We start from the raw sequence: 22,582 nt of genomic DNA, 5'->3' as shown, positions 1-22,582 counted from the left end.
TTAAATGTCATCTTCCCTATTACTATTAGAATATAAATTTTATGTATATAAAGTCTGTGTGTATACCAAACACCTAAAACAGTGTATTATTTCTTTTTTTTTCTTTTTTTTTTTTTTTTTGAGACGGAGTCTCACTCTGTCGCCCAGTCTGGAGTGCAGTGGCACGAACTAGGCTCACTGCAAGCTCTGCCTCCCGGGTTCATGCCATTCTCCTGTCTCAGCCTCCCGAGTGACTGGGACTACAGGCACCCGCCATCACGCCTGGCTAATTTTTTTTTGTATTTTTTAGTAGAGACGGGGTTTCACCATGTTAGCCAGGATGGTCTCAATCTCCTGACCTCATGATCCTCCCGCCTTGGCCTCCCAAAGTGCTGGGATTACAGGCGTGAGCCACCACGCCGAGCCAAAACAGTGTATTATTTCTAAGTGCCATGCCTGGCACTTATTAGGAGCTAAACAGAATGATGGTTGAATGAATGATAGGTATTGGACTTAGTAGTTTGGAAGTATATATTTATATTGCTGGTAGATATGGATAATTGCTCATTCAACTAGTTACGTTGCACATACGCTAAAAGACTTTTGGGTACATGGAATGGATGAAAATTCATGTTTTAGTACATTTGAAGCCCTAGCTAATTTACTTCAGTTTTAAGTATGTAGTCATGAAAAGCCTGTGTCACATCTCTGCATGCCCCCAATATATTAATTAATTGTAACATAGGGAATCTAGTCACTGTAATTGACCTGATATCTCTTAGAAGTTATTTCCTTTTAGATTAAATATCTCTTTAAAGACTGTTTTATATGGTTACTTGGTACTACATGGTACTTAAATGCCATGTCTTATTTAATTAAATACTATAATGTATTTGCTTTGTTCCTGTATCTCTACATCTCGCATAATAGGATTCTTACATTTTGCTTTTGGTGATTATAGGTTTATGAATATTCCTTAACATTCAGCATTTCTGATTACTCAAACTGTATGTAATAGAATTGCCTGTTTAGGGGGTACTCATTCTCCATTTTATTCTTTCAGTCAGCCAATACTTATGGAGTAGTGTCTTCCATATTGATTATACATGTTGAGACTAAGGAAAAATGATTCCTGTTCTTCTAAGGCTTTGTCTATTATCTTAATATTTTATCATGTATATTGCATTTATCATTAACAAAAGGTAATCTGTCCTGTTATGCATTTATTTTATAGATGCTCCTGAAGTTTCGGTAACAGGATATGATGGAAATTGGTTTGTAGGAAGAAAAGGTGTTAATCTCAAATGTAATGCTGATGCAAATCCACCACCCTTCAAATCTGTGTGGAGCAGGTAATGTTATATACTTCGAAAGAAATTATCTAAAAGTGAAACCTTCTTAAACCCCCATTCTAAATTGTTTTTATCTATATAATACATGATTATAGTAATAGCAGAAAGTTTTAATTAAATTTTCTGTCTTATCCTGCCCCACCTGTCCCCACCTTCCTACCCCCTCAGTTCTGATCTTTAGAGGCTACTTTAGCAATTTTAGCAGTTTCTTATGGTTATTTACAGTCAGAGGTTTTAAGCTGCTACTACTTAATAGTTTTTAACATTGTCTATTGACTTCTTAGATAAATAATTATAATTTTATGTCTACTCCTTCATTTACAAACACACCCATATACACACATTCCTACCTTTCATAGTCCAAACGAAATTTTAGCTATTTTTAGTTAAACTCAGTAACCACTGTTTGCTTCTCTAGGACAGGTAGATGTTACTAAGAGCTAAGTAGTAGTATACCAGACTTCTGTTTTCTCTAGTCTATAGCCATTTGTTTTCCTAATGGCTAATATTTGCCTCTTTTTACTTGTGTAGTTACTATGTGCATATTTTTCTTTCTCTGAAATTTCAAACTGTTATACCAAGGTTTTTATTCATATTTTGTCAGTATTTAGGGCCTATTTTGATCTCCAGATGTATCTATCAACTTGAATAATTTTCTTATTTTTTGGTCATTTCCCTCTTTTTTATTCCTGTTCACTCTTTTTGGAACTCTTGTTTATTGTATAATAAATATCCTTTCTTTTATATTTTCAGATGGTCTTATTCTTCCTAGAAGGTTTTCTTGATTTTTTAAAAAATTTTCCATTGACTTAATGATATAAAAACTTTTTTTGGCCTGTTTTCAGTTTTTAAGAGCATCTTCTCATGAGACGGAGCATCTTCTCATTGAATATTCGTTAGAGAACGAGAAGATGCTCTTATAAACTGAAAATAGGCCAACAATAAAAATATGTTATTTTCATAGCACCCTTTTCTTATTTTATGAGTGTAGTATCTTTCTTGTTTCTTCCCAGGGATACTGGAATTATTTCTTCCCCAGATATTTTTTTTCTGCTTTCTACGTACTGTCTCTTTTCCCTCCAAGTTCTTTTATTTTTTGGTTTGGTCTTTCATTATGTAGATATTTCTTAATCTTGTTGGTTGTTTAGTCTTTCACAGTGAAGCATTAAAATAAAATGCTTAGTGGACGCTCTCTGCAGCGAGGATTGCTCATTAGATTCCACTTAGAGTAATCAGGTAGAGATGTGATTATTTTCCTGGGGAGGCTCCAGATATCACTAATAGAAGAGTGGAAGTCTATTTTGTGGCCAGTTTATTTCTACAATTAACCTGCATTTTTTTGCCCGAGAGATAAATGTCTGATATTTGTACAGAGTCGGGAGGAATCTGTTGTTTTGTTGTGTATCTTTTAACTTGCTCTTGGCCTCCTTCTAGTTTTCTGAGGTACAGTGAGTTGAATTCCAAATTTTTTTTTGGATTCTTTGGACCAAATTGGCTGCTTTCTCATCCATGTGTTTTTCATAAGCAACTCTTCACCCTAAAGTACAACTTTTCAACCTTGGCACTATTGATATTTTAGGCCGATAATTATTTTTTGTAGTGGGCAATCCTGTGAATTGTAAGATGTTTTGAAGCATCCCTGGGTTGAGAAACACTGACCTAAGGCATATATTGTTTTTTAAATCTATTTTCTGTCTTCTAAAAGTGTGTTGAAACATCTTGTCTGTTGAATTCTGCCTCCTGTTTTCTCTAGGATTTTTAATAACGTTTTGATTTCTGTACTCTTTCTGGTGGGATTTTATGGGAGTTAGGAAGCACTGTATCTGGTCAATCAGTTGTCTTTAAGCGTGGATACTATTTTAAAGGTAGAGAAAACCTTCTTCATTTACATTTTTTTTTAAATGGGAAGCAGTCATTAGTTAAGATTTTTATTTGATAGAGTGTTTCTAAAAGCCGTACAACTCTGGATTCTCATCCCAGTGTCTAAACTTCCGATGTCTTTTTTGAGTAAGTCATTTAACCCCTCTAATCCTAAATTTCCTTGCCAGTAACAGTACTTCATAGAGTTTTTGTGAGGTACAGACAATGAATATAAGTCATGTAACATAGACGCAAGGGCATAGAAGATGCTTTTGTTGTAGGTTTAATGTGATATTTAGATATTTCTAACTCTAAGTTATTTTACAATTTCTCAGATAATTAAAGGGATTAAAACTTTGAGCCCAAAGTACAAAGGTAGTTGTTAAGACATATATAGTTTATTTTCATTGTTATCCTTGTAGAAAGAGTTTACCTTTTGAAAGCCGATACTTGCAAAAATTTTCTTTCCAAAGCCTTCTAAAGAAAAAGGTTAGGTGCTTTTGTTTTTGTTTTTTAAACCATGTAAGCATATTATCTTTATCCTTCAGTGCTGAATTGAAGTACTACCAACTCCAAAAGATTTTACAGATTATTTTACCACTCACTACAGTTGAGATTGCAAAACAAAATTATTCTATCTATTCTTCAGTGTTGATTTGCTTCTTTCTACCTTTTTATTATTGTTTGTTCTTATTCCCTGTGTAATCATTTGTCAATGTTCTATGTGCTTACATAATTGAATATAGAGACTACATTTTATTTACTTCTGTATCTCAGCATCACCAGCAAAGCAGAGTATGGCAAATAGTGGGCTCCTAGTAATTGAATGAAGGAATAAGTGAATAAACTTTTTGAAAATCTACTTAGCCTAAACTGTAGTAGTTGAGCACCTAGGTTTACTTGACTTTTTAATCTTTTCTTTCTTTTTTTTTGAGACAGAGTCTCACCCTGTCACCTAGGCTAGAGTGCAGTGGTGCCATCTCATCTCACTGCAACCTCCCCTTCTTGGGTTCAAGTGATTCTCCTGCCTCAGCATCCCAAGTAGCTGGGATTACAGGCACCCGCCACCATGCCCAACTAATTTTTGTATTTTTAGTAGAGACAGGGTTTCTCCATGGTGGCCAGGCTGATCTCTAACTCCTGACCTCAAGTGATGTGCCTGCCTCGGCTTCCCAAAGTGCTGGGATTACAGGTGTGAGCCACTGTGCCTGGCCTTATCCTCTTTAAAAAAACCAAAAACAAGCAAAAAAATTTAAGCTTTAAAAACACTTATTTGTTGTTTTTTTTGTTACCCTCAGGTTAGAAAAGTGGTTTTTAGCAGTATGCTTAGTTCCATTACAGTGAATGGCTTTAGAGTTCTCATAGTGGGACTCTACATGGTTTAGAGTAATATGTATACTAGGTATAGGACCTCTTAGCCAAATTAGTGTAAATACTGTTTTAGAGAGTTGTTATTGATACCAAATGGTGTCTTGGTTTTTATTGTCGCAGATGCCCACCTTACAAATGAAATTATTTTATAGGAAGACCCATTTTGCTGTTTTAGAAACTATCTTTGGATAGAGCACAGTGTCTATTTGCATTAGCATTAAATGATGCTCTATAAATATATTATAGAGGGTGCTAAAACATTACATATTTAAGTGAGATGACTTTGCATGAAGAAAATTGTAGATATGTCATGACTAGATCTCTGATTCAATGAGAATTTTAATTTATTTGATACTGTATGTATGTCTTCAAATAATATATTTTTCTAACTTCCAGTTTTCTGAATAAAATTTTTTAAATTATATTTTTTCTCTGCTTTTCTCCCGTTTTATTATGTTGGCAGAGCCACTCTTACATGGACTGCTATTTTGGAAGAATGGGTGTTCTTAATGGCCTTTATTCGTTCATCTTTATTAAAATGAAAATTTGTTGCTTTTTTTATACTTTCATAGTGAATTTTGTCTGAGATGCTTTTTTATTTTGACTAACATCTCAAACATATAATGTCTCATTTTAACTAGCTGTCAATAAATATAGTCTGAAGATATTTAAAATAATTTTATGCATTTTAAAATCTAGGTTGGATGGACAATGGCCTGAAGGTTTATTGGCTTCAGACAATACTCTTCATTTTGTCCATCCATTGACTTTCAATTATTCTGGTGTTTATATCTGTAAAGTGACCAATTCCCTTGGTCAAAGAAGTGACCAAAAAGTCATCTACATATCAGGTAAGTTACTATCTGCTTGCAAAATGAGTTATTTAAAACATTTCTGAATAATCATAATAACAGTATGATCCTAAGCAATAATTTATACTTGTAAAGATACAGATTCCTCAGTGTGAAGTTTTTCCAAATTACCTAAAAGGAATATGATAAAAGAATCCTATCCTGAGATAGGTATGTAATGTGGCATCCTTTATTGAAATGTCAAAGTGTCTGTGCAACAAGTTTATTTACATTTTGATGCCTGTACATATAGTTAATTTTTCAGTTCAACAGTACTGTTTCTTTAATACATAGTATGACTTTCTAGATTCTTTTATCTTTACACTAAGAACAAATAGTGATTTTTTCTTTTGCTTTGATGGCCACTTTGTACACAGTTGTCTGGTAAATAAAATGGAATATTAAATTTGATGACTTGGCTTGTTAAATGGCATTGTTCCCCACTTAATATGGGACTATACCATATTGTATTACCGAGAGGTGAAATAGGAATGCTACTGAAAATGTGTTAATGAAATAAAATTTATGATGTTTTTTATTGTCCTAAAACTACTAATAGCTTAGATTTTTCACATTCTGTTTGTTTCACTGTGAATATTTTTGTTAATCTGGCTGAGTGTAAATTTTGGCATTCGTAAAATAGAGAGCTAAAAATACATCTTTTCCTGGTTGCGGCTGCAAGTAATAAATTATCAATAGAATGCTTATTTATAAAAATTCAATAAAATATTTTGAGCATCTCCTTACTGATTACAAGAATGTAGCAATCTTCCTGTCTAGCAAATGGAAAATTAAGAGGGAAAAGGAAGAGAACCTAAGAAACTCAGGTTTGTATGGTAATTATGGAATAAATAGTTAAGGGTTTTATCTTTGTTCAAATCTAAAACTAGATAAATTAGAGGTTTTGGTGAAATTTTGTGCTTGCTTAAGTGTTATATTCTCAGTCCTTGTGTGATCAGTCTAAGAAAAGTACCACGTATTATATTGTCTTACAGCACTCACCACAGTTTTTAGTTGTGTGCTCATTTCTTTGCTTATTATTTATCTTCACAATTCAGCAATTTGTGCTTGCTTTATTCACGACTGTATACTTAGCAGTGAGCATTGTGCCTGGCACACGATAGAGGTGCAAACTTTCTTTCTTTTTTTTTTTTTTTTTTTTTCGCATGACTCTAGAAAGAAGCTTAGAGCTGTATACATCCCTAGCCCTTTCTGCCAGTATCAGTACTTTGGTGGAAATCTGTATTTTTTTTTATTTTGAGACATGGTCTCGCTGTGTCACCCAGGCTGGAGTGAGTGCAGTGGTGTGATTTCAGCTCACTGCAACCTCTGCCTCCCAGGCTCAAGCAGTCCTCCCACCTCAGCCTTCAGTAGCTGAGACTACAGGTACGCACCACCAGCCCAGCTAATTTTTGTATTTTTTGTAGAGATGGGGGTGGTCTCTCTCTGTTGTCCAGACTGGTCTTGAACTTCTGAGCTCAAGTGATCTGCCCACCTCAACCTCCTAAAGTGCTGGGATTACAAGCGTGAGCTACTGTGCTTGGCTGGAAATCTGAATGAGGTTACATATTAGTATATTACTCTCTCTTTAGTTAGAGAATAAGCCAGGGAAATGCATCGTTAAAATATACTTAAGGACTGTTTATTTTGTTTCTGTTGCACAATTTGGTGTGGGATATTACTTGTAAACCTTAGACTCAATATGTCTATGTAATCGTTTAAATATCAAGGCTTGGCTGGGCGTGGTGGCTCACACCTGTAATCCCAGCACTTTGGGAGGCCGAGGTAGGTGGATCACCTGAGATCAGGAGCTTGAGATCAGCCTGGCCACTATGGTGAAAACCTGTCTCTACTAAAAATACAAAAATTAGCCAGCATGGTGGTATGCACCTGTGATCCCAGCTACTCAGGAGTCTAAGGCAGGAGAATCGCTTGAATCCGGGAGGCAGAGATTGCAGTGAGCCCAGATCGTGCCATGGATGACAGAGCAAAACTCTGTCTCAAAAAAATAAAAAAAAATAAAAAATAAATAAATATCAAGGCTCATTTTGGACACTCTTGTATGTACTGATTAAATTGATAATATCCTAAATTTATACTCTTTTATCATTCTGAGTCCAGTGTTCAGTACTCTAGACTTGTGTGTCCAATTGCCTATTAATGATCATAAACTCTATGTAGTAGTCTAATAGGTATTTACAACTTAACATATTCAAAACCGAGGTCCTGATCTTTCTGTTGCTCCTTGATACCAAACATATTTCTGTACTCATCTTCCTTCTTTCAGTTACTGGTACTTCTTTCCTTACATTTGTTCAGGATACAACCCTTGATAGTTATTCTTGATTTTGCTTTTTCTCTCACACCCTAGTTAATTCATTAACAAATCAATACCAGCTCTTCCATTATGTTAAATATAGAATCTTACCAGTTCTTCAACTCTTCTACTACTACTACTACACTAGTCTAAGCCATAAGCCACTCTTATTTCACTATTACAATAACCATTTAATCTCCCTACTTTGCCTCTGTCCCCCTTCAGTTTGTCAGCAAATGAGCAGCTAGGGTAGTTCTTTTAAAGGACATGTCAGCTAATGTCACTCCTCTCCTCAAAACCTTCCATGGGCTTCCCATTTTACCCACAATGAAAACCAAATCCTTACAATGACTTGCAAGGCTCTGTACATGCCCTCCTTCCAGATGATCTCTCTAATTTCATTTCTTATATGTTTTGCTCATTGGCTGAGTCACTACTGGACTCCTTGCTGTTCTTCAAACATAGCAGGCACATTCCTACCTCAGAGTCTTTTGCATTTGCTGTTTTCACTGCCTGAAATGCTTTTACCAGGTATCATCAGAGTTCTTTACCTCACTTCTTAAGGCCTTCACCTTCACCTTTTTCAGTGACGTCTTCCTTCATGATTATATTTGAAATAAAATACCCTCCCTTCTCACCCCTTTGCTACTATTGGTCCTCTTCTTTTTCTCTTTAGCATGTATTGCCATGTAACCCCATGTATTGCCATGTAAATATGTAAAATGTTTACATATTTTATTGTTTTATATGCTTGTCTGTTTTTACCCTCAGAACATAAGTCTAAACATAAAGGCTGCTTTAATTTACTGCTATATTTCCATTATCTACAATGATGTTTAGCATATGATAGGCGTTCAATACAGTTTTGTTGCATGAATGAATAAATTTGGGAATAAAACAATCAGGAATCAATTTACAGATCCAGAATCTGCTTTTATGTAACTTAACTCTTTAAAAAGGGAAATCAAATTTTGAGTAAATATGAGCAAAATCACAGTTTCAGCACTTTCGAAGAAGTGGCATTATATGAGATAATTTTTTTTTTTTTTCTGGAGACAGAGTCTCGCTCTGTCGCCCAGGCTGGAGTACAGTGGCGCTATCTTGGCTCACTGCAACCTCTGCCTCCCGGATTCAAGCAGTTCTCCTGCCTCAGCCTCCCACGTAGCTGAGACTACAGGCACACGCTGCCATGCTCGGCTAATTTTTTGTATTTTAGAAGAGACAGGGTTTCACCGTGTTTCCCAGGCTGGTCTTGAACTCCTGAGCTCAGGCAGTCCACCCACCTCAGGCTCCCAGTGTGCTAGGATTACAGGTGTGAGCCACCGCACCCAGCAGAGAATTTTTTTTTTTTTTTTTTTTGAGACAGAGTCTTGCTGTGTCGCCCAGGCTTGAGTGCAGTGGAGTGATCTCGGCTCACTGCAGGCTCCGTCTCCTGGGTTCACGCCACTTTCCTGCCTCAGCCTCCCAAGCAGTTGGGACTACAGGTGGCCGCCACCACGCCCGGCTAATTTTTTGTATTTTTAGTAGAGATGTGGTTTCACCATATTAGCCAGGATGGTCTCGATCTCCTGACCTCATGATCCACCTGCCTCGGCCTCCCAAAGTGCTGGGATTACAGGCATGAGCCACCGCACCCTGCCGAGAATGTTTTTTTTTTGGTAATCAGTAGTTAGACTTTACTTTTCTATCCAGAGTCTGTTACATAGCATACTATCCTGAGATTGGTTAACTCATCTAACAACGGCTTGGAGTATGTCAGGTATCCTAGGTATAATGCTGCTTTTCCAGAATGACTATTTAGTAAAACCTAGTAGGCTTTTACAAGAGTAAGAAGCCATAATTCACAAAATAAATGACCAGTTAATCTTTTTCATTGTTACATGTACACATTTTCCTGTAGGAAAAAAATGTTACCTCAGTATTAAAATAGATATTTAAAAATTTGAGAAATTATTTTTAATATATGTAAAATAAATGCATCTTAGGACTAGAGATGAAAAGTTCTGCTCAGAACAGAATAAGCAACTCTGAGGGAAATTGTTCTTAATTTTGTTACACATTTTCCCACATTGATAAATGTAAGATTTTGGATAACAGGTTTTTGATTTAGGATTGCAATATTCAATCTCAGTTATTAAATTGTACTCTATTATATAATAGTAATACTCTCAAGAGGTATAGTAGCTCTTTCACTAGTACTTACTGACTACTGGAAATTGTGTTTTTCTGGTTTGCTTTTGATGTATATTTTTCCCTTAACTAATACCTGTTTCTTATCTTTAAATTTAGAAAAGCAAATTTTGATATGTCAAATAAGTGCCCCATGTCTAAAACCCTTATTCCTGTGCACAACTTGAATTTCAGGTCATATTGATTTTAGGATCCAAGTGTAGTATCAAACTTAAGAATTTGCTTACTTAGCAATCCTTAAACATTAAAATGCATTATTTCATATATTTAAACAACCCATATGAAGTCTAAAAGAAAAATAAGCCAATTAATTTTTATGACACTAAAAATATACCTTAGAAGACTAAAATATGCCTTTTACGGGGCATTACATGACTGTTTTACGGTTTGGCAGAACTCATTAGAAAAGGAAACTTAAAGTTCTTCATTTGGGTGAGAAGAACTATAAAAGTCATTATATCCATTATATACTCATTTATCACACAGTCAGCAAAGAGTATGAAAAATAATATCTAACTGAAAAATGAGGAATACTTTTGGGAAGGATTTAAAATCATGATATGGTGATTAAAAATAATCCTGCCTTATAATAATTGTGACTGTCATTGTAAATTAGAAAACAGAAAAAATATTTTGCATGCATTGTCATATTTCCATTGCTTAAAATGCAAAATAATGAACTATTAAATGGCCTCTCTTTCATGGAATGATATTACTAGTGAGGCTCAGTTATTTTTAACACTGATTAAGGAGTGGGATGGTGGGTTGAAACATTTCTAGAACCATCAACAAAAATAAGATTTTAAAGTAACCCTTTTGGTTAGATTTTTCTCAAAGCCATATTTTGTTAAATCTGGGTGAAATGGACAATAGATGACCATTTGTGTTCATAGAAAGAAATTTGCAAGTAGAAGTAATAAATGTCAGGGTTTCATTATTTAGGATACTTGGTAAAAATGCGTCATATTTGGTGAGAGCTCAAATATAGTCACTGTTCTGAAAAAAACTAGCATATAAAGAACCATGAAAAACTTTAAAACTCTACTGGCAGAAAAGTATTTAAAGTATAAATAATTAGATGATTTTTACTTTAATTTAAATATGCTGATGCCAGTTTATTATAATATTTTTTTCTTTGCGAATCATAAAGATGACATTCAGTGCATTAAAGTTGACTTTCCTGGTACTTCTGCTTCCTCAGAAAATACATGAATTGTCTTATTTAATTTTTAGTCTATATTTTTAATGTTCTAATGCTGTGAAGTTGAATTACGTGAGACTTTACTACTTCTATACTAGACACGATCCTTCAATTCTACACTTGTTTTCTTGGGGTTGAATTAGTTCCATTAGTGAATGTTTTCATAAATTAAAACTTCTTTGATTCACTTAAATATACTCTGATAACTAATATTCATCTCAAAGTACTTGACAGGGTTACCTGTTATAAATTTAAACTCAGAAAATTAGTTATATTGTACTTAATTTTATACTGTACTTGCTAAATTTTTACCACATTCTATACATATGGCATTCCGTGATGAAACCTGTTCAGTAAGTATTTTTGTTTAGCTTGTAATATTAGAATAACTTACCCCATGTAGATTTAGTATTTTTCTAACAATCATTTTTTAAAGCTCTATCAGTACCACTCATTTAAAAATTAATTATAGGAGATTACCATTTGGGTCATTTATTTCTTTCACTGTGAAGGAAACAATATTTTTAAACTTATCCTTTCTTCAAACTCTACAGTTTTGTGTTACATGACCTATAAATACTACTTAATTGATAATTAACCAGTCTTTAATTTTTGCTATTTATGTTTAGTTGCTTTTTAATATTACTGGCTATTTACTCTGTTATCTAATGTCAATACACAGGTTCATTTGCATCTAATATTTAAGTATTATTAGAATGTTCTCTCTAAAATATTAGCTGTTCTTTTTGAGACTCCATCCTAAAGTAGTGACATTAAATTTTGCAGATATAGTTGAGGTTTTAAAATTTCTGAATGTTTAGATAACTTGCCCATAGGATGTTAGACATGGTGATGACATTTTTATTACTTTATAACATATTTCTACTTTGTCTGTTAGTTTCCTTTGGTAATAGCCTATCAGGCTAACATAAGTTTAAACATATGCTTTTTTATTTTTTTAAATTACTAGATAATAGTGTTTACTATATATCTCATTCCAAAAATTTTGAGCTTTTTTATTTAAAGAAAATATTTTTGAGAGAATTATTAAACCAACAGCTTATACTGTGCCCACTTAACAAGAGTCTATAGTTTTTCATTCTTTTAAAGATATGCTCATCTCTTATAAAAATGAACCATATTATTAATAGGTAAAATGGATATTAAGAAAAACTTTAATTTTTTTATTCTTTTTATTTTCTTGAGCTACTGGCTAAGAAAATGTACATTTGAATTACTTGATTTACTTTTTTATTATAGTAATTATTAAGCTTGCTATGTAATAGGACACTTAAGTAATACTCTTCATTAAAAAAATAAGGACCTCTTTTCTGGAGTACAATATCACTCATAAACTTGGAATGGAAGAATTACAACATAGGTTTACACCATAGGTTTTATTCCTTTCTCTTTATTGGTGACTGACTAAATGTCAGTGTTTTCTTTTTAAATAGATAAGTACCACTACATTCTGCTCTTAATCAGATTAAGAATGAAAAACTATTGTTACTATGAATATATATTCATTAACTGTGCTGTCTTGTCAACTTGCTGCTGAATCAGCCTGCATTGACATTCTTTGCCTTTCTGTGTCTTCTCTATCTTTACTGTTTCCATTAGATCCTCCTACTACTACCACCCTTCAGCCTACAATTCAGTGGCATCCCTCAACTGCTGACATCGAGGATCTAGCAACAGAACCTAAAAAATTGCCCTTCCCATTGTCAACTTTGGCAACAATTAAGGATGACACAATTGCCACGATCATTGCTAGTGTAGTGGGTGGGGCTCTCTTCATAGTACTTGTAAGTGTTTTGGCTGGAATATTCTGCTATAGGAGAAGACGGACGTTTCGTGGAGACTACTTTGCCAAGAACTACATTCCACCATCAGATATGCAAAAAGAATCACAAATAGATGTTCTTCAACAAGATGAGCTTGATTCTTACCCAGACAGTGTAAAAAAAGAAAACAAAAATCCAGTGAACAATCTAATACGTAAAGACTATTTAGAAGAGCCTGAAAAAACTCAGTGGAACAATGTAGAAAATCTCAATAGGTTTGAAAGACCAATGGATTATTATGAAGATCTAAAAATGGGAATGAAGTTCGTCAGTGATGAACATTATGATGAAAACGAAGATGACTTAGTTTCACATGTAGATGGTTCCGTAATTTCCAGGAGGGAGTGGTATGTTTAGCAACCACTGAATGTGACTTAACTATGTACAATGTTCATTCACACTAGTTGATCATTTTCAGATTGTTCATACTTTTTCTTGAGGAAGAATAAGCTTTTTCAAGTTGATTTTCAACCTTACTTTTTATATTCTAATCTGACAAATGAAAATGTAAAATCTGAGTTCAGTGTATCTAAGCTGCTTTACAATTTTTTTTCAATGCTGTACTACTGTCTCAAGATTTAAATTTTAATGCAGAGTACTTTATTGGTGTGAGGCACACAGGTAAGAAGAAATGTCAACATTAAATGTATGACTTATTTGGTACAAAAATTTTTAAAAAAGGGAACTACCTTGACATTGTGTATTAAATGTTTACCTAAGACTGTAATCTCAAGTATGATGTTTGTTTAACATATACCTCTCAAAATTTATCACCACTCAATGACACTGCATCAAAATTGACTATAAAACTAATTCAAGAAATATTTATATATATTTTTTAATATACAAAAAATATTTAGCCTGATGGAATGGCTTTCCTTTTCAAACATTATTTTCTAAGTTTCTATACAAATGAAATCTTTACCTCTGCATATTAATGAGCCTTGCCATAATTACTGTAGAGTGGCTTTTCAAAGATATTTTGTTGCACTAAAACTGTGGTAGTAAACTCAGTGAACATGATGTGTGGAAGAGCATAATTAGCTGGTCAATATTTTTGTCCAAATACCTGCAAGAGTAATAAAATACATACCTTTCAAACATGATAATTATTAGTTTTTTTTTCCTTTCTGGAATGTGGATTTTGGTACATTAGCAGTAGCCTTATTTTAATGTTTTATGTCCTAAACATACTAATAGAAATGAAAAGACTCAGAGAGAGCATTTCAGAATACTGAAGTACTAGTTTTAGAAATGAGACTTTCAGCCAACAATCTATAGAAAGAATTTTCTGGACCATCTTGTTTTAGTTATTTAATGTTGATGTTGTTCAAATGGGTAAATGTACAGAAAGAAAATTTTAGAGTAAACTTGAAAACATTGGATATAACTAGAAAAATCTAGGTTATAGAATTAGTCGGTAACACTTCCTAATGGACATTGGCATTCATCTCCTTTTTCCTCCTAAGTGTATGTATGTATTTTAAGATTTCTGTTTTTACAATTAAAACTGGAAACATGAGGTTTTTGTTTTTGTTTTTTACATAATTACATATATTCCTTCTGAATCATTTATCTTTTGAGAAAGAAATGTTACCTAAACTTCAGATGTGCTTTTTGTTTGTGAGGTAATTAAATTGCTTCTACAGTGGAGGCTTACAAAATTATTATGACAACTGTTTTGAAGCCGAAAGGATAGATTTTCTATTGCCAAGTCATTTGAAAAAGTGACTATTTTGCCAGTGAAATGAAGTGGAAGTTAGTAGGAGAATCATAAATTAAATATATTATTTTGTTAATAAAAAGGCAAAGTAGTAGGTACTTTTTAAACCCTCCCAACCAGCCCTTTCTCAATATTCATCAAATCTAAAACATTTAGGGGGCAAAATTCTAACATGTTCATGGTGTCTTGCAAATAGTGAAAGCTTTATTCTGAAGGATTATAAACTAGTTTTCTTCATTTTAACTAGCACTATTTTGTGGAAATTAGAAACCTCTTTTATTTCTCTTCCCAAAAGTAATACTTATTATAAGACTGTAGTATCAGGTTAAGGATACAGTTAAATAAAGTTCACTTATATCTTCTTACAAATGTCTGGGTTTTAATATGGTTAATCACTTACATACAAATACTACAACTTTTTAGTGCAAGTTTTTGGAAGAAAACTTTTTGATAAAACACTGTGATTGATGTGACTTTATTTTTAATTTAAATGATGAGGTGGCCAGAAGAAAGATGGGTCTAAAATTTCTCCCATGAAAGATGTAAAACTATGGCTTTTCTTAAAATCAAAATTTCATCTTTTAAAATAATGGTTTGAAATACTGTATGGATCTGAACAGAATAATCACATTTAGGATTCTATATAAATCTCAACTGGAGTATAATCTGAAGGAAATTAGCAATGTATTTTAAGAAATATATTTGAAAAATATAAATACTGATTATGAACTTTCTTTTATATTGTGGTTATGTGTGCGATTAGGTTTTTTTGTTTGTTTCTTTTGTGTTTGTTTGGTGGGAGAGGGTGACCTGGAAAGCCACAAGTGAGTATTTGACATATTCTGTATCCTTAATCCAATCATTTGGCAAACTAAAAGGTTTCTGTGTTTTAAGAATCTGATACTAGTGCTTAAGACTTTGGGAAGCATTGCACTGTTGTTTATTAGAACTTTATGTATATTTACTGTACATAGAGACTTGTTTGAAAACATGAATAGTCATTAAATAAACATATTGTTAAATTAGTTTTTGAATACCAGTGACATTCATAGCTATTTGACAGGTATATATGAAAATTCTACTATCGTGAAAAAAAAATGAAAGAATATTTGTACTATTTTTGGCCATATTTATATTTATTTCTTTCATATGGTTTGAACTGTTTTAGCATTTTTGTAAATTCACTTGAGAGTATTCTTTCATACTGGTTAAAATATTTCAATAATGTAATGAAGATGAATGCAACTCTTATTTTTCTGCTATTTTTTATTAAAATACATTGAAACTAAAGTAGGCTAGGGGTTAACTTTAGAAGTGATATTTGAGAAGTGCTTTAGAGTTGAAAGATTGAGTATTTTACCACGTGCCTAGTAGGGTTCTATTTGCTAACTCTAACATTGAGGAAACTGTTAAGGTTTTCAGTAGTAAGTGTTGCTTCTAATAGCCATATACAGGAAAGTTTTATAAGATAACCCACAGCTAAATATTTTGCATTAAGGAGCTGTAGGAGTACAGCGTATAAGTACAGAAATTGAGAGAAATGTAGTCATTTTATATGTGAAAACATCTTATTTGAGTTTTTGATAAATACTGCTAAAACACAGTATATGAACAAGTAAGAAGTTTATGTATGAAAGTAATCAATGTAAAATATAAGAAAGGAATAAATGGTACCCATTTTGAATTTTTAATTCTAATAGGGGAGTAGATTGTAGATTGAATTGTCTTTCCTGTTTACTTGTTGATTAGAAAATGCATCCTTCATAAACAGCTCTTTTCTCAAATTTTTCGTATATTGTGTTTGTGTTTGTGTTTTAGTTTGTACCAGCGCTAAGTTTTGGTTTTGTTGAGTTTGGTGTTTTTTTGTTTTTTGTTTTTTGTTTTCTTTTTTTAACCAACCTGTGTATTAGGTGTTAGCCCCAATAGCCTTGCATGAAATCTTTAAATAAAAGTTAAAAAAGTTCTTTAGAGGCATATTTCCATAATAAGTTCATTGCTCTGTGTTACCTTCTTTGTCCTCAGATTTACTAAAGTGTGTGTGTATGTGTGTGTAACTTAGTTTATTTTAATTATCAAAATGTAATTAATGATTTGTGGGAATCAGAAACCTGTTTTCCTAAAACAAGACTGTAATATCAGATTGAGGATAGTTGGCATGTTGGCCACTATAAAATTTTATAAAATTTTTTCCTTTTTTTTTTTGGTGGTTGGGTTTTTTTCTTCCACTTTTAAGTTCAGAAGTTCAGGGGTACATGTAATGTGCCATGTTGTTACACAGGTAATGTGCCATGGTGGTTTACTACACAAACCCATCACCTAGGTATTAAGCCCAGCATGCATTAACTATAATATTTTTAATTAACCATTTCTTTCCCAATCATGAATTAACATTCTCCATAGTTATAAATTATCTTATCTCTTTAGCCCTAGCTGTTAAAACCCATTTTAGATGTTTTTGCTACTACTTTGGCATAAGCCAAATTTTATATATTGGCTTTCAATTTGGAATTAACACATTTCATAAGGTATTTCTTAAGTTGACATTTAGTGTTTTTTTACTTATTACTTTTTGTGAGCTACTCTGATTAGAAATGCCATTGCTTTGAATTGTTTATAATCACCTTGTGATGCATCACTTTGTTTCCTATTTCTGGCTTTTTAAATTGTATTTTTTAAACGATTTTTGACCTGGGTTTTTCTTTGATAATACACAGTTAGACTGGGTTGTTTTGTTCCCTTCTTGGTATCCCAATAAAAAAAAAAATTCATGCATGAAACAGTCTTTGAGGGGTTTGCACAGTAAACCAACTTTCATCTGTTTTTTAAAATGCTTTCTGTTTATATATTTCTGGGTTTTTTTTTCTGTTGTAGTCCAGTGATCTGCTTTTTTGTAAAGTACATATATACTTTGACTTGACACTTTGACTTGAGTAGTGTTAGGTGTTTATCAAGAGCTTGAAACCAAAATTGTTTACAAAAGTTTTACCTTGTATTCCCTTAGGTATCATTTATTTTCTTGAACGTTCGTGACAGTTATGTTTATTTCAATTTAGAAGGATAAAACATGATTCAGTTTTGGGATATATCTTGTTTCATTTGCCTTTTAATAGCTGCTGTTTTTTTCTGGCTGGTTGCTAATGAAGCTGATTGAAAGTGACCTTTTAGAGCAATGACCTTTTAGAGCAATAACTTTAAAATGTAATCTTCAAAACATGGGAATAGTTTTAGAGCCTCATTTCCTTATGTGCATAATATTGCTACATAGACATGATATGCAAGTTGTACAGTCTCAATTATGAGAAATATCCCAGGGAAAACCTAATTGTAAAGTGACAGTTCTATCTAAAAGCCAAAGGTAGGATCTAGGTGACTTGGCCTTTCTTAAAAAACAACAACAAAAAACTTCTTATTATGGAAAATTATATAAAAATAGGACAGAATAATGAAATGGACCTCCATGTACTAGCTTCAGTTATCATCAGTTCCTGGTCAGTCTTATTCAATTTAGACCCCTACCTACATAACCCCTCTTGATATTATTTCATCTGTAAATAAATCACTATATAGCTCTGAAAAATAAGGACTTTTTAAAAAGTAACCACAGTATCATTATTACACCAAAATTAATAATAATTCCCTAACATTCTGTCAAGTGAGCATTCAAATTTTTAATCATATGTATTTTGCAGTTTTAATCAGGTTTTCCAAATATGATCCATTCATGTGATTGCTGGAAATAGCTTTTACTCTGTTTACCCCCACCCCATTTTCCCTTGCAATTTATTTCTTAAAGAAACTGCTTCATTTGTTCTAAATTTTTCCAGTTTAAATTCTGCCATTTGCATCCCACACACATCCCTCTGTATTTTCTGTAAATTGATAGTGAGATCTAGAGCCTTGGTTAGATTGAAGTTTAATTTGAGGGCAAGATTACATCATACATAAGTGGTGCTGTTTTTCCATCAGAAAGCACATGCCTACTTTTTTGTGTGTGATATTAGCTGCCGTTTGGTACTCGATGCCTAGATCTATTAACCCTGTTCTTTTACCATATCATATACCTAGATGTCTGAATAATTGTCATGCTGCTTCCTATCAACTTTATCTATCATAACCTCACATCTTCTTCTGGTTTTTATTTCTCTTCTCCAGATCAGTGAAAACTCCTTTAAGTGTACCTCCCAGTTCAAAATTAGTCTGTACTCCTATTATACATGTGCTACTACAGCAGTTTCCTACATGCATTATAAAATATTCAAAAGTGGAAATTTTAGCTATCTGATAATATATTTAACATGTTAATTTTTTCTCACTAAAACTAAGACTTGGGGAAACAATATGATTGCATTTCATTTTAAAAGTTAACTTTTTTATTACTAAAACATTTTTGGTAAAACTACATGATTGAATGTTCTTCATGCATTTTTTATTTTCAATTTTATACTTTTTGATTCAGTGATTGAAAGGTCTGATATCATGGTCAGTGCATGTTGATACTTGGTTTTTAGATGTGATAACTAAAATGCCACCTCTCAAAAACAAATAGATTTAAATGGAAGAAGTAGATTGTTTGGATGTTAACAGTTTTCATCCCAACCAGTATTTTTAGAGTTTATCTTTAGTTCTAGATATTTGGTTGTTCAATGTCTTGCTAATCAATAACTTCTCCTTCACATTAGCTACTGTTTTTCAGCACATTATAGGTTTAGTAAATGTAAATATATTTTAACTGGTCTGCTGATGCATTTGATCTTTTTTTTTGGTTAACTTGTTATATCTGGTTAGATTGCCATGCAAATTTTACTTCATACTGTAGCTAACTGATAAAATTTGTGTATTAAGAGTAAGATATTTGTATTGCCAGTTATTAGTACCAGTATTATTAGTGTTATGTGGGTTTTTTTGCCAATTATTTGCAGGAATGATACTACAAATAAACGCTTACTAGTATATAATATGTAGATTAGCACTGATATCTCCACAGAGTCCATGTGTCTTAGCTATTTACCTGTTACTTGGGACACTCATACAATTCTTCCTTTACATTTTTGACTACTGATTAAATCTAGATAAGTTATTAGTTCACTCAGCTGAGCTCTCATAAATCGTGTTACAAGATGTGAAGGAATAACCAAGTGAAGGGCTGTCTACTTAATTTTCTTGTGGAACTCTCTCATTTCACTCTCCCCATAGATATAGTGGGTGCTCTGTGTGGCAGGAAAACACCTGATACTTGGACAAGAGGAGCAACCAGTGCCAATCCATGTATTATATACTAGTAAACAGTTATTTTCATGAAATGTCTTTTTTAAAGATAAGTGGTAATATTTCTATACTTCCTGGGTGACATATATTTCATGGATTCTTTGACTCTACTTTGGGGGATTTTGCTGTCTATTACCACGTAAAATTCATTCCTGCATTCCTGGCACTTAGCACAAGGCCTGACACATACTAGGTGCTTGGGGTAATTTTTTGGATGAGAGGCCGAGGAGACTGACCTGATCCAAATAGAGCACTTTAATAAAAAAGTAGTGAGACATAAATGTTCGTATGGATATAAAAGCTAATAAGTCATACTGAGAAAATAAACATTAAAGGGGCTATTACAAATGAAGAATGGGATTATTTATGGGGAAAAATTCGTAATACAATAATATATAGTATGGGAGCGAATCAAAGGTGGGAAGATAACTTTGTAGGCCAACACATAAACCTGTGATGTCATCACTAAAGTTTTGTCAAAGGGTCTGAAGAGAAAAAATAGGGCATATTTCAGTTTTAGATGTGAATTAGGTGTACACATGTTTCAATAGCTTTACTTTAAAAATTATTTGTTTTTGAATGATAAAAATACTTCAATTTATTATTTATAATATTTTTGTACTTTTTTTCCAAAAAGTAATGAAAGTTATTTCTTATATCCATATTCATTTTTTTTTTGGTTGATAACTAGTTGATTTTTAAACATCTTCCCCAGAAGACATGTGCATGCTATCTTTTAATTAGGTGTGGCAGTATACTCTTGTTGTGTTGGAGAATGCTCTTTTTCTATTTTTGGAGGTAAGTTTCCAGTGAATATGAGTTACCATTACTACTGTGATAACAGCAAGCTGGTCTTTTTTTAGAAATGCATGCACCAGTCTTTTAGTGGTAAATCTTTTATAAGTTTTTTCTTGTTTTCTGCCTCTTGTAAGCATATATTGCTCTTAGTAGATCATCTCCTTAGGTCGATGGTACTGTTTGATGTCATTCACTCAGTAAACTACCTTAGTGTTCAAAAATGCCATGTTTATACATTTGGTCACTTAATTTTTTTTCCTCTGTAGTGGTTTTATTGGGATGTAGAGTCTATGTAGTATGTATGTGTTTATTTGGGTTGGGAAAAGGGGGAAACAGTGTTGAGGCTAAATTCTCAATTTTCATCAAAATACTTGTTTATTTGGGCTGGGATATGTGCGAAACAGTGTTGGGGCTAAATTACCAATTTTCATCAAAATACTTGAATGCAAAAGATTCGCGCTCCTTTGCTTTCATACTGGTTTTCATCAACTGTTAATACCCTTAAATTACTAACACTTTAAGTACTTACCTCTTTTTTTTCTCAATTAGAATCAGAAAAGAAAACCTGAAATATATCCCATATGCATATTTAGCGTAATCAATTGACCTACGTGAAGTAGATTATCTAGTGGGGAAATAGATTCATACTTAGTTTTTCCTCCATTTGCTCATTTCAGCAGCTACCAGCCTATTCTAATACTACAAAGAGGTATGGGAGAAAGAGGATACATATGAGAAAAGAATGAATGGAACCAGGTGAAATGAAGATGTCCAAATTAAGATAGAAGGAAGTGTTGTGATATACATATAGTCAACTCTCGTAGAATCCTAGAGCTAGCAATTATAAGACTGGTGTGACAAAATTGGATAGATTGTAATTAAAATGTTTAAGAATATATATTTAGACAAGCATTACTTCAAGATATTAAAAATAGTATCTATTTAAAGTTGGGAATTAAGAGATTAAAAGTCTACATTATGTGGTTTTATTACAGAGCACTACCAAACCTCAGATTATTGTTGAAGTTAAAGGCTTTCTTAGAGGAGATGTATAGTTTGATAAAAAATTTATAATGACCTCTAGATTGAGAATCTTAATTTAGCCCCACTCAAAGAGTAACATGAACTTTTCAAAAGTAATTTTGAAAAAAAAAACCCTTACGGTATTAACATTGTCATCAAAATAACAAAAATTTAAATTCTGTACAGTTGGGCAAACATGATATGTCTTCTTTAGCAAAAGAAAAATTTCCAAGAGAGGAAGACCTTTAGAATAACTGGTGTGGAGTAAATAACGTACTTGACAATTAGTATTTTTTATTTGTGCCACTGACTAGAGATGTATGACCTTGGTCAAATTGCATAACCTTAATAGTTTCAACTGGCCTATTATTAAGGATTGAGTAGGACCATCTACTTTATGGCTGTGTTCAGTGGTCAAAGTCATAATCTATATGGTGGGGAAAATGATAATATAGATTATCCATAAGTCATCCCAAATCTCTCTCACATTTACAAGTGCAGAATGATATTTGGCTGTACTGGGTTTCAAATTTTTTTTTTATCTAGTACATATTCAAATGGAGATAGATTAGAAAATTGAGGAACAATAGATAAACCAGGCTGGTATTAGCATATGAAGGTCACCATGAATGACTGAGTTATAATGTTTCAGAATCTATTCATTGGAAACGTTACTGAAATGAGTGACTTGCACTTACTGGTTGTTAGATTTTTATTTCAAAATGAGCTGAACAAAATGAGCCATTAATAAACTCAGGATTGTTAGTATTCTAAAGACATTTTTATAATTTGAAAGAAAGTAAAACAT

The 22,582-nt window shown here is 32.8% G+C and overlaps 1 protein-coding gene across 3 annotated transcripts in view; it reads left to right on the top strand.

Moving 5' to 3' along the window:
* The window catches only part of NECTIN3 (nectin cell adhesion molecule 3), a 133,167-nt gene that overhangs the window by 49,281 nt on the left and 61,304 nt on the right, over window positions 1-22,582 (top strand). For 2 of the 3 annotated variants that reach the window (XM_024244520.3, XM_054551542.2), the window contains exons 4-5: window positions 1,214-1,331; window positions 5,262-5,413. In XM_024244520.3, coding sequence (XP_024100288.1) covers window positions 1,214-1,331; window positions 5,262-5,413 — 270 coding nt within the window. Of the gene's footprint in view, window positions 1-1,213; window positions 1,332-5,261; window positions 5,414-12,741; window positions 15,714-22,582 lie in introns of those variants that run through there. The other variant, XM_024244519.3, reaches the window with a different exon arrangement.

Source organism: Pongo abelii, chromosome 2 (genome assembly GCF_028885655.2).
Source record: "Pongo abelii isolate AG06213 chromosome 2, NHGRI_mPonAbe1-v2.0_pri, whole genome shotgun sequence".
NCBI lineage: Eukaryota > Metazoa > Chordata > Mammalia > Primates > Hominidae > Pongo > Pongo abelii.
The sequence above is the reverse complement of the archived record's forward strand: the minus strand, read 5'-3'. Positions and strand labels throughout refer to the sequence as shown.